General features: G+C 43.1%; 1 protein-coding gene across 4 annotated transcripts in view; it reads right to left on the bottom strand.

The window, feature by feature from the left end:
- htt (huntingtin) overlaps window positions 1-13,312 on the bottom strand; it is a 242,530-nt gene that overhangs the window by 103,620 nt on the left and 125,598 nt on the right. For all 4 annotated transcript variants that reach the window (XM_051928233.1, XM_028801715.2, XM_051928234.1 and 1 more), the window contains 2 exons: window positions 11,118-11,228; window positions 10,217-10,294 (listed from right to left, as the gene is read on the bottom strand). In XM_051928233.1, the coding sequence (XP_051784193.1) occupies window positions 10,217-10,294; window positions 11,118-11,228 (189 nt within the window). The remainder of the gene's footprint in view (window positions 1-10,216; window positions 10,295-11,117; window positions 11,229-13,312) is intronic.

The following is a 13,312-nucleotide window of genomic DNA, read 5'->3' as shown; positions in this document are numbered from 1 at the left end:
AGCGGTAGGTCTTAATTTCGGGAAAATGGTAGTTCGCCCCACTGAGCACTCTGGTGGAGTGTGGCGAGCAAGGCAGGTGCCCTCCATAGGTTTCCAAGGTGTGACCACATAAGCACGAAGGAAGAAGGGAGGAGAGCCGACCTCGGACGGTTTGGCCGTGATGCCTGGAGGCAGCCATGACGGAGCTTGTGGCTGCTGAGTCTCCGCTGGCAACACAAGCAATGGGTGAGCCCGGGAGAATGAGAAGAAGGTGGGCTGAGATCAGGAGGAGTTAGTCTGCATTTTAACCTCGGATTTTTAACTGATGTATTTATTGATTTTTTTATCCCCACTTTTCACAGTTATTTTTATGGATTTATATATGTACTGTTTTTTAGAACACTGCAACATTGACATTTTTGTTGATTTTACTTTTGTTTTGACTGGTTTTTAATAAAAGCACTTGAGCACTTTTTCCACCATCCTCTGGCCTCATCAGTGAATTATCCTCATATGTCAGCTCATCTCTGTCATAACTATCAACGGTGTGGGTTCAGCAGACTCCCATGTGGGAAGAGGGAATCTGTAGGGGACCGGCATCGTCACACACTTGCCCACCAAATAGCACTGCTGATAGAAAATAATATTAGAACAAGGCAGCTTGTGCACGTACAATAAGTCTCACTTTACCATGACTGTCTGCGTCTGTGCATGTCTGGTTCAAACGTGCTTGCTCTTCACTCAGTGAAGTGATGGTTAAGCTTCAGCAGGAGTTGGCTCTCAAGGTTCTTGCATTTAGCAGTGAACAGGAGCCCCGCATGACTAAAAAGTCTTTCACAGGCTGCAGACGCAGGACGTTTGTGTGTGGTCATGTGACTGCATGGCTACGTCTGACTGGTGAAACGGAATTGTGATTATTGTTGCTATGTCTGATTGGTGAAACAGCCATGCAGTACATCCACTGGCGACTTCACTCTGGCAAAAATATAGCGTATCTAATGTTTAAATGGAAAAAAAGTAACGAGTCGAGTGTTGCCCAATGTAGTGGAGTAAGAGTAGTGTTTCTTCTTCACAAATGTACTCAAGTAAAAGTAAAAAGTATGGTGCAGTACTCTTAGAAGTACAATTTTTTTACAAAGTTACTCAAGTAAATGTAACGGAGTAAATGTAACTCGTTACTACCCACTTCTGACACATACACATATATATACACATATACAGCACCCTTCACAATTATTGGCATCCCTGGTTAAGATGTGTTCTTAGGCTTCTAATACATTTTTTCCCCAAAAAATATAGGCTCACAACACAAAAAAGAGAAAATTCCAACCTTAAATTGAAGTACATTTATTCATTGGGGAAAAAAATCCCACATTAAGAAATACATTTCTTTTTTTTTTTTTTACATGAAATCACGTGTGCCACAATTATTGGCACCCCTGCTGTAAATATTTCATACAACCCCCTTTTGCCAACAAGACAGCAGTTAATCTTCTCCTATAACATTTCACAAGGTTGGAGAATACAGAGACAGGGATTTTTGACCATTCCTCTTTGCACAATCTTTCTAGATTGTCCAGAGTCCTGGGTCCTCTCTTATGCACTCTCCTCTTCAGCTCACCCTACAGGTTTTCAATGGAGCTGAGGTCTGGGGACGGAGATGGCCATGGGAGGAGCTTGATTTTGTGTTTGCTGAGCCATTTTTGTGTAGATTTTACCATATGTGTAGGGTCATTATCCTGCTGGAAGACCCAATAACAACCCATCTTCAGCTTTCTGGCAGAGGCCACCAGATTTTGACTTAAAATCTCATGGTATTTCAAGAAGTTAATGATGCCATGCACCCTAACAAGGTTCCCAGGGCCTTTGGAAGTGAAACAGCCCCACATCATCACAGATCCTCCAACATACTTTACAGTGGGCATGAGGTGCTTTCCCACATACTCATTCTTGGATTCACGCCAGACCAACTTAGAATGTTTGTTGTCACAAAGCTCAATTTTAGTCTCATCTAACCAAAGCACACGGTCTCAGTTGAAGCCCCAGTACCACTTAGCAAACTCCAGATGTTTGCGTAGTGTAGGTGAGAAAAGGCTTTTTCCTTGCATGTCTCCCAAACAGCTTGTTGGCATGGAGATAACATCTTATGGTTGTCATGGAGACTTTGTGACCCCTAAGATACCACTCTTTGGTGCGGTTCTCTAACAGTGAGCTTTGGAGAATTTTTTTTTTACTTCTCTTACCATCCTCCTCACTGTGCGTTGTGGCAAGGAAAACTTGGGTCTTCGTCAAACCTTGTTTGTCACTGTTCCCATTGTTTTATACTTCTTTATTATTCCTCTAAATGTAGATACAGGCAGGTTTAGGTGAGTAGCTATTTTCTTGTAGCCATTTACCTGACTTATGAAGGTCGTCAAACATCTGCCTTACTTGAATGGCATGTTCTCTGTCTTTCCCATGTTGAAGAGTGGCTAAGAGCAATAGGACTCTGTGTCATGTCATATTTATACCCCAGGGACACAGGAGGTCATTAATTTACTAATTAAAAGTTCCAATTTACTCTGATCAACTTTAAAAACTAAACTAGAAATTACAAAAATGCTTCAATTACATTTATTTTATAGGAATTGTTAGGGATGTCAATAATTGTGGCACACGTGATTTCATGTAAAAAATGTACAGTAATCCCTCCTCCATCGCGGGGGTTGCGTTCCAGAGCCACCCGCGAAATAGGAAAATCCGCGAAGTAGAAACCATATGTTTATATGGTTATTTTTAGAATGTCATGCTTGGGTCACAGATTTGCGCAGAAACACAGGAGGTTGTAGAGAGACAGGAACGTTATTCAAACACTGCAAACAAACATTTGTCTCTTTTTCAAAAGTTTAAACTGTGCTCCATGACAAGACAGAGATGACAGTTCTGTCTCACAATTAAAAGAATGCAAACATATCTTCCTTTTCAAAGGAGTGCAAAGCAAGCAGTCAAAAAAAAAATCAATAGGGCTTTTTGGCTTTTAAGTATGCGAAGCACCGCCGGTACAAAGCTGTTGAAGGCGGCAGCTCACACCCCCTCTGTCAGGAGCAGGAAGAGACAGAGAGAGAGCCACAGAAAAACAAAGTCAAAAATCAATACGTGCCCTTTGAGCTTTTAAGTATGCGAAGCACCGTGCAGCATGTCCTTCAGGAAGCAGCTGCACACAGCCCCCCTGCTCACACCCCCCTACGTCAGCGCAAGAGAGAGAGAGAGAGAAAGTAAGCTGGGTAGCTTCTCAGCCATCTGCCAATAGCGTCCCTTGTATGAAATCAACTGGGCAAACCAACTGGGGAAGCATGTGCCAGAAATTAAAAGACCCATTGTCCGCAGAAACCCGCGAAGCAGCGAAAAATCCGCGATATATATTTAAATATGCTTACATATAAAATCCGCGATGGAGTGAAGCCGCGAAAGGCGAAGCGCGATATAGCGAGGGATCACTGTATTTCTTACATGTGGGATTATTTATCCCAATGAATGAATGTACTACAATTAAAGGTTGGATTTTTCTCTTTTTTGTGTTGTAAGCCTATATTTTTGGAAAAGAAAAAAAAAGTAATTTATTAGAAGCCTGAGAACACATCTTAACCAGGGGTGCCAATAATTGTGGAGGGCGCTGCACATTGTGGTGGATTGCCGGCTTCTTACTCCGGCCCTCACCCCCAGGCCGCCAGGAGGAGCTCTCCGGACAGCATAAACGTGCCCCGAGTTCCAGCAGGGCCTCATGGACTTTGTAGTTTCTACACACAGCCCTGCTGGATACCTTGGGGGCCACCAGGAGTCGCTGTAGGGGGGCTCGTGGGCTCTTATGTGCCCTATAACCTGGGAGTACGTCATGGTCACGTGACAGGAAGAAACGACGTGCTCCCGGGGTGAAGAAAAGGACCGTTTACCCTGACCCGGAAGGAATAAGGAACTATGGACTGTTGGGCAGGAACACCTCCGGGTCAGGGTGTATAAAAGGACTATGGGAAAGCCCAGACATTAAGCTGAGCTGGGAGGTAGGGTGGCGAAGTGTCTGGGCGAGGAGGATTGGTTTGTGATTAGTGTTTGATTAAGTATATGAGTAGTGTGGAGTGGAGGGTGCTTTGTGCACGCGAGTACAAAATAAATAGTTATTGTACTTTCATCTAGTGTTTGGAGTGGTACCTGAGGGTTGAAGAGGTGGACAAAGGCCTCTACTGCTACATTGGCGTAGTCGGCAGGATCCCGGTCCGTCCAATTGGACCGGAACCAGCATTTGAAACAAATTTTGTGTGGGCAGACAACCCTGAGAAGGTCCTTCTGGAACACACGGAGGTGCAACCAAACCCCACTGCAGAGAGCGCTGCATTAGTAAGCCTTGTGCTCCTTCGAACCGTGATGGGGAAGAAATCGGGAAAGAAGAAGGGCAGTCCCGACTGGGTGAAGAATATGACAGCTGCCGAGTTGGCCTGGACTCGCCTGACTGGGTGTGAGGAGGACCGAGAGCTGATAATAGCTGAAGAAGCCCGAAGAAAGCAACAGCAGGAACGCTGTCAGCCATCGGCCGCGCCGGAATCCCTAAACGGATTGGGAACACCGCTACCATGTCTGGAGGTATGTGCCGGGAAAACGCCCGAAGTTTCAGGCATATTTTATTCCTGTTTTGCAGAAACATACCTCCAGAGAGCGGACGGTGCGTCGGATGCCTGCCTCATACCTCCCCAAGATGGCCGCGATACCCAGAAGGCAATACAGGCTAAGAGTTGGGAAGCAGTCAGCCCATTCGAGGAAAGCGGCCATGTGACCTCGCGCGATGGATGCCGGGAAGAAAGTCAGTTCGGGTCCTTAGGTGAGGTCATTCGTTCCCTGACGAATCCGAGCTCCCTGAAAGGGAAGGGGGAGGCGAGCGAAGCAGCGCCGCAATTAAATAAAGGCAAAGAGGGGCGGGATGTGACTGAAGGGTCTGCCGTTAAAGGAAAAAAGGCAGATCTCAGTCGGCTCGGAGTAGCCAGCCGTCCCTCTAAGGACTCCATTTCCCAGAAGCCTCTGCGAAGCCTAGCAGGGCACGTGTCAGAAGCGGACGTGTTCATTGGCTCCCGGCCGGCAGGTAAGAAGAACGCGGAAGCAACATTACCTCTGGCCGAACTAAATAACTATATGGCTGTGCGGGATCTCGAGGAGGTGCTCGAGCCCGTACTCGGTTTCTTTCAGGGAATCGAGGACTTGAGGAAATGAGTAGAGGAGCTGGGAGCTACAGTCAAAGCGCAGCTGATAAGTCTTCAGGAGTACCTGCGGCGGTTAGGCCGAGAAGCCCCGGTCTCGCGTGATGCAGCGGTACAGGTAAGCCCAAGCCGTACCAAACATAATAAAGGGACACAGTGCGATCTGGCACCGCGATTAATAAGTAGCGGGTGCCAAAGCGCTGTGTGCCTGACAATTGAGCGTGGCACGATAACCGAGTGGCCGGGGGGAGGATCGGACGAGGCGGGGCATGCGTGTGACGCGGCCTTCAGAAGTGCTCCGGACCTCAAGACCCCGACCCATGTGATGAGGGAGTTGTCGCTGGTTACTGGAGGGGCGGGGGAAGTGCCGATCTCCCTGGTACAGCTAAACAGTGCTGTTACCTGGAGTGATGCGGTGCTAATGACACCGCCTCCGAAACAACATAGGACAACGGGCGTGCAAACAGCAAAGAGGCTCTCTTTTCCATAGAGAGCCTCAAGCTGAGCACAAGCCCCAGAATAAGCAGGAGATCCCCAAAATAAAACGTGGGTCTCCTGACAAGGTGGAGAAAGGGGCAGAGAGCAGCAAAGCGGCCGTAAACCCCTCCTTAGCGGAGGAAAGGGTGGAGCTAACAGAATTCCCAAGATGTTTCAGGTCCCAAGGAAGAAGACAACCGGGAGGACGAAGGCGTTGTTACTACTGCCATCAGCCTGGCCACGTTTGGCTTAGTTGTCCTCGGAGGACAGGGGAATGGAGGGACAGACGATACACCGTTCCCCCTAGGTTCTCTGGGTGGTCTAGACGACACGGCCGAGGCCCGACTGACGCGTCCTCCTGGAGGAGGACGTCCCTCGCGGGGCTGGACGCTCCGGCCCAGTTGGCTTCGCTAAGGGGAGGGAACTGTGGTGGATTGCCGGCTTCTTACTCCGGCTCTCACCCCCAGGCCGCCAGGAGGAGCTCTCCGGACAGCATAAACGTGCCCCGAGTTCCAGCAGGGCCTCATGGACTTTGTAGTTTCTACACACAGCCCTGCTGGATACCTTGGGGGCCACCAGGAGTCACTGTAGGGGGGCTCGTGGGCTCTTATGTGCCCTATAACCTGGGAGTACGTCATGGTCACATGACAGGAAGAAACGACGTGCTCCCGGGGTGAAGTAAAGGACTGTTTACCCTGACCCGGAAGGAATAAGGAACTGTGGACTGTTGGGCAGGAACACCTCCGGGTCAGGGTGTATAAAAGAACTATGGGAAAGCCCAGACATTGAGCTGAGCTGGGAGGTAGGGTGGCGAAGTGTCTGGGCGAGGAGGATTGGTTTGTGATTAGTGTTTGATTAAGTATATGAGTAGTGTGGAGTGGAGGGTGCTTTGTGCACGTGAGTACAAAATAAATAGTTATTGTACTTTCATCTGGTGTTTGGAGTGGTACCTGAGGGTTGAAGAGGTGGACAAAGGCCTCTACTGCTACAACTTATATATATATATATATATATATATACTTACATATATATACACATATATATATATCACAGTGTAATCAGGGACATTGTGCTGCCACCTAATAGGTAGTAGGATAATTAATAGCCCATTTTTTATATCCCCAGTACTCACTCTCAAAAGGGCAGCATGGTCCTAATATGTCTGACTTGGACTGACTGACTGGCAACTATGTGTTGCTCAATATAGCCAAGGTGTTTTTCTGGCCTGGCCTCATACAAAGCCACCATATACTTCTCTCTTTAATATCCTTGGTTAGATTCCTTTCAGTACACCCACTGAACATTCATATGAGGGACTTTTTTATATTACTTATACATATATACTGCTAAAAAAAATTAAAGGAACAATATTTAATCAGATTATAGCATCAAGTCAATTAAACTTCTGGGATATTGATCTGGTCAGTTAAGAAGCAGAGGGGGTTGTTAATCAGTTTCAGCTGCGTTGCTGTTAATGAAATTAATAACAGGTGCACTAGAGGGGCAACAATGGGACGACCCCCAAAACAGGAATGGTTTAACATGTGGAGGCCACTGACATCCCTCCCTCCTAATCTTTTCTGACTGTTTTTTCACTAGTTTTGCATTTGGCTAAGGTTAGTGTCACTACTGGTAGCATGAGGCAATACCTGGACTCTACAGAGGTTGCACAGGTAATACAACTTCTCCAGGATGCACAGACCTCTACAGGCTAGAAAACGGCACCTTGACTGCCATTAGGTATCGTGATGAAATTCTTGGGCCCTTTGTCAGACCCTATACTGGTGCGTTGGGTCCTGGGTGCCTCCTGGTGCACAACAATGCCTGGCCTCATGTGTCGAAAGTATGCAGGCAATTCCTGGAGGATGAAGGAATTGATACCACTGACTGGCCCCCACACTCACCTGACCTAAATCCAATGGAATACCTCTGGGACATATGTTTCAGTCCATCCGCTAGGTTGCACCTCAGACTGCCCAGGAGCTCAGTGATGCCCTGGTCCAGATCTGGGAGAAGATCATACAGGACACCATTCATTGTCTCATTAGGAGCATGCCCCGACATTGTCAGGCATGCATACAAGCACGTGGGGGTCATACAAACTACAGAGTACGACTTTGAGTTGCTACAATAAAATTTCGGCACATCATCTTTTCACTTAGATTTTCGGGGTGTCTTTGAATTCAGCCCTCTGTAGTATGATCATTTTCATTTCCATCAAACGATGTGCCACTCTTTCGTTCCTAACACATTACCCAGTATATCAGTATACAGTGGTGTGAAAAACTATTTGCCCCCTTCCTGATTTCTTATTCTTTTGCATGTTTGTCACACAAAATGTTTCTGATCATCAAACACATTTAACCATTAGTCAAATATAACACAAGTAAACACAAAATGCAGTTTTTAAATGATGGTTTTTATTATTTAGGGAGAAAAAAAATCCAAACCTACATGGCCCTGTGTGAAAAAGTAATTGCCCCCTTGTTAAAAAATAACCTAACTGTGGTGTATCACACCTGAGTTCAATTTCCGTAGCCACCCCCAGGCCTGATTACTGCCACACCTGTTTCAATCAAGAAATCACTTAAATAGGAGCTGCCTGACACAGAGAAGTAGACCAAAAGCACCTCAAAAGCTAGACATCATGCCAAGATCCAAAGAAATTCAGGAACAAATGAGAACAGAAGTAATTGAGATCTATCAGTCTGGTAAAGGTTATAAAGCCATTTCTAAAGCTTTGGGACTCCAGCGAACCACAGTGAGAGCCATTATCCACAAATGGCAAAAACATGGAACAGTGGTGAACCTTCCCAGGAGTGGCCGGCCGACCAAAATTACCCCAAGAGCGCAGAGACGACTCATCTGAGAGGTCACAAAAGACCCCAGGACAACGTCTAAAGAACTGCAGGCCTCACTTGCCTCAATTAAGGTCAGTGTTCACGACTCCACCATAAGAAAGAGACTGGGCAAAAACGCCCTGCATGGCAGATGTCCAAGACGCAAACCACTGTTAAGCAAAAAGAACATTAGGGCTCGTCTCAATTTTGCTAAGAAACATCTCAATGATTGCCAAGACTTTTGGGAAAATACCTTGTGGACTGATGAGACAAAAGTTGAACTTTTTGGAAGGCAAATGTCCCGTTACATCTGGCGTAAAAGGAACACAGCATTTCAGAAAAAGAACATCATACCAACAGTAAAATATGGTGGTGGTAGTGTGATGGTCTGGGGTTGTTTTGCTGCTTCAGGACCTGGAAGGCTTGCTGTGATAGATGGAACCATGAATTCTACTGTCTACCAAAAAATCCTGAAGGAGAATGTCCGGCCATCTGTTCGTCAACTCAAGCTGAAGCGATCTTGGGTGCTGCAACAGGACAATGACCCAAAACACACCAGCAAATCCACCTCTGAATGGCTGAAGAAAAACAAAATGAAGACTTTGGAGTGGCCTAGTCAAAGTCCTGACCTGAATCCAATTGAGATGCTATGGCATGACCTTAAAAAAGGCGGTTCATGCTAGAAAACCCTCAAATAAAGCTGAATTACAACAATTTTGCAAAGATGAGTGGGCCAAATTCCTCCAGAGCGCTGTAAAAGACTCATTGCAAGTTATCGCAAACGCTTGATTGCAGTTATTGCTGCTAAGGGTGGCCCAACCAGTTATTAGGTTCAGGGGGCAATTACTTTTTCACACAGGGCCATGTAGGTTTGGATTTTTTTTTCTCCCTAAATAATAAAAACCACCATTTACAAACTGCATTTTGTGTTTACTTGTGTTATATTTGACTAATGGTTAAATGTGTTTGATGATCAGAAACATTTTGTGTGACAAACATGCAAAAGAATAAGAAATCAGGAAGGGGGCAAATAGTTTTTCACACCACTGTAGATATCCTGCATGATTTTTTTCCCCATTAAGATCTGATGCGTTTTCAAAGTGTTCCTTTAATTTTTTTGAGCAGTGTATAGATTATATATATATATATATATATATATATATATATACATACACACAAACTAAACATGTCTCTGATATCATTAAGTTTGAAGCTTTATTATTGGTTTCAAATATCTTTGTAAAAGATTATATTCAATGCTGTTTTACTTCTCCCTAATTTGATGCTGCCTGCATTAAACAATTAAATGGTGACACATTTAATATTTACACATAACAATGCAAACAGTTCTTGTAAACTAAAATTTGTCTCTCTTCTGACAATTCACACAAATTTACTGCTATAAAAATGCATTATTTTCAATAAGACAGAGAAATTCACTGTTACGCATTACTCTGCGGTCACCTGCCCATGTTAGAATGCTGATATAAAATGCATTTGGAAACCAACATAGAGTTTGTATTTACAAATAACCCCTAACTTTTCTATTTAAATTCTAAGGTTGAATGTCTGCATTTTTAAGATAATTTTTAATACTGTATTTTACTAGTAGGATGTTTAGATTATTCAAAACAATCTTAAAAACAATCAATACGACTTAACAATAGCCCAAAAAATCAAGGGGAATATTCAACTTACTTGTTGTACGCAGACTGTAGCCATTGTAGGCTCCCTACAAAAACATGACTTCAGGTACCCAAGGATTTCCTCTACACACTAAAGAACATATGAATAATCAAATAATTAAAATAGGTGAATTTTAATAACTTTCTTAATTTAAAAAATTAGCTGTAGTGAAGCAAAATGAGCATGGCACCTACATTATCTATGAAAGCACAGACAAAAATAATTAAATGTTCTAAACTTGCTTATTTCTAAAAAGGTTTTGGTCTCACATAATCCCTATCAGCAGCACCTGTAGGCAGGAACTAACCCTGGAATTAGGCTCTACTACTCAACACTATGACTTCCAATTTTGAAAAGGCTAAAAGTCATTAAGAAGAAAATAATTCCAAAAATAGTCATAATTCTAATCCATAAACAATAATTAAAATGAAATTGCAAATAAAACAGGCAGTACACATTAAAAATGTTAACAATTAAATTAGCATTCTTGTTTTCATTATATAAAGTGTTAAATAATAAAACTCTTAATCAAAATTCTTTTTGCATACAATCCTTATTACAAAGCAAGTCATTATACAATGATAATAGCAAGACAGTAAACTATACTATTACTAAATATATTATTATTTAGTGAGAATTAGGAATAAAGTGGTTTTAACTATTACATAATAAGTGTTTTTATTGCACACATACCATTTTAAAAGAGACTTCTGCACATTAACACTGGTCATGTTTTGGTTTTAAAACTTGACAAGATATTTTGAAACTCATGTGTTGCATGTTAGTGCACTTTTTTGTCTTTCTGATGCTTTATATTAAGTTGCTTTCTATGAAAGATGTTATATAAAAAAGATCAATTAAAACTAATAAAAATAGCAAAAAAGACTTGAAATATTCGTATACACTTTCCTACCTTTCCAATATCCTGTAGGGTTGCAAGCTCCAGTAGCTGAGACAGGACATCTAAAGCTGCACGCAGAAAGCTACTGAACTTTTCATTATTATTCTGAAGATCCAAGGTTACCTTAGAATATAAAATTCATTAACAATTATAATTTATGATTCTACCACTAAATGACAATACAGTTGACATAGATAGAAGGTCTAGGTAAAGCATGCCTGGTAACCAAATTGTGAACTTAATCTAACAAGTATTCAATCAGGAGAGTTAAGACTTTCTTTGCAATGTGAGAAGAATTACTGCTACATACACTATGATGAAATGGAATTCTCTGTAGTCAGTGAATTCCCAGTTGCTTTATTTATCTCAACCTAAAGACACACATACATATTTTGTAAATTTATATCATGTAGTTCTGCATTAACTAGCTTTTACTAAATGGAGGCAAGTGGTATTTGCTTGCTTGTGGCCAAAGGAACTGTTATAAATAAAAGAGTATTTTTATACAATTTATTCATTAATTTTTAGAAAAGTAATGTTCTAAGATTGTAAAAATATCTGACACTGCAACAGTTATATCTAATGAGGGATTAGCCCAATATATTACAATTCTGCCTATGGTTAGAACAATACCTCTGGATCAATCATCTGAGGCTTCACTAAGACATTACAGACACTCTGCTGTTTCAGATAGCAAAAACTGAGAAATTAAAAGCAAGCTAAATGCATTCTGTTTTCAATGCCATAACCTTTTTGTCAGTGCCGGCTCAAGGGTACATGGCAGCATTAGTTAATGTAGGATGCAGGCTGCCTTTGTAGACCAGTGTGCATTCATTTATATGTATGATAATGAGACGGGAAAGCATCCATATTTGTATATGGTTCAAGGTTGGGAGGGGTACGAAAGTACGTGGACCTGTGAAAGATATGAGTGTGAAAATTAAGTGTATTTAGATAAAGGCTTTTTTTTGTAGTTCAGCGCTGTTCTCTGCATTGCACCCTGTGCTACTTGGCTATATGCTAATCATACTGCAAGCCCAATTTGGAATAAGTATGTTTGAAACTGGATATGAACAGTAACCCAGACACAGTGAGTGTTTCTTCATGCTGGTCCCAAGCCCTGATAAATAGGAAGGGTTGCGTCAAGAAGGGCATCCAGTGTAAACTTTTGCCAGAATAATATGTGGACTACGATTTCCATACTGGATCGGTCTAGGCCCAGGATAACAACAGCTGCCATCAGTACTGTTAGCAAACAGGGTGATGGCAGAATTGGGCTACTGTTGGCTGAAGAAGAAGAAGAAAGGGGGGAAGTGTGTCCAGAGACAGAAAGAGGAGAGGAAGGTAAAAAGAATGGAAGTGAAGGTAGGAACTTTGAATGTTGCCAGTATGACTGGTAAAGGGAGAGAGTTAGCTGATATGATATGATGGAGACAAGGAAGGTTGATATATTGTGTGTGCAAGAGACCAGGTGGAAGGGGAGCAAGGCCAGGTGCATTGGAGGCAGGTTCAAACTGTTCTACCATGGTGTGGATGGGAGGAGAAATGGGTTAGGGGTTATCCTGAAGGAACAGTTTGTCAAGAGTTGTTTGGAGGTGAAAAGAATGTCGGACAGAGTGACGATTATGAAGACAGAAACTGAAGGTGTGATGATGAATGTTGTTAGCACATATGCCCTGCAAGTTGGGTGTGCGATGGATGAGAAAGAAGATTGGAAGAGTTGGATAAAGTGATAGACAGTGTTCCCAAAGGACAGAGAGTGGTGATCAACGTGGATTTCAATAGACATTTTGGTGAAGGGAACAGAGGAGATGAGGAGGTGATGGATAGGTGTGGTGTCAAGGACAGAGATGCAAAAGGTCAGATGGTAGTGGATTCTGTGAAAATGATGGACATGGCTATGGTAAAAACATATTTTAAGAAAAGGAAGAACATAGAGTGACGTACAAGAGAGGAGGAAGACGCACACAGGTAGATTATATCCTATGCAGGAGGGTCAGTCTAAAGGAGATTGTAAAATACAAAGTGGTGGGAGGGGAAAGCGTAGTTAGGCAGCATAGGATGGTCATCTGTAGGAAAATGTTGGATATCAAGAAGAGCAGGAGAGTGAGGGCAGGGCCATGGATCTAATGGTGGAAGTTGAAAAGAGAAGACTGTAAGGTTGAGTTCACGGAAGAGGTAAGACAGGCACTGGGTGTCAGTGAAGA

Source organism: Erpetoichthys calabaricus, chromosome 5, assembly GCF_900747795.2.
Source record: "Erpetoichthys calabaricus chromosome 5, fErpCal1.3, whole genome shotgun sequence".
Taxonomy (NCBI): domain Eukaryota; kingdom Metazoa; phylum Chordata; class Cladistia; order Polypteriformes; family Polypteridae; genus Erpetoichthys; species Erpetoichthys calabaricus.
The sequence above is the reverse complement of the archived record's forward strand: the minus strand, read 5'-3'. Positions and strand labels throughout refer to the sequence as shown.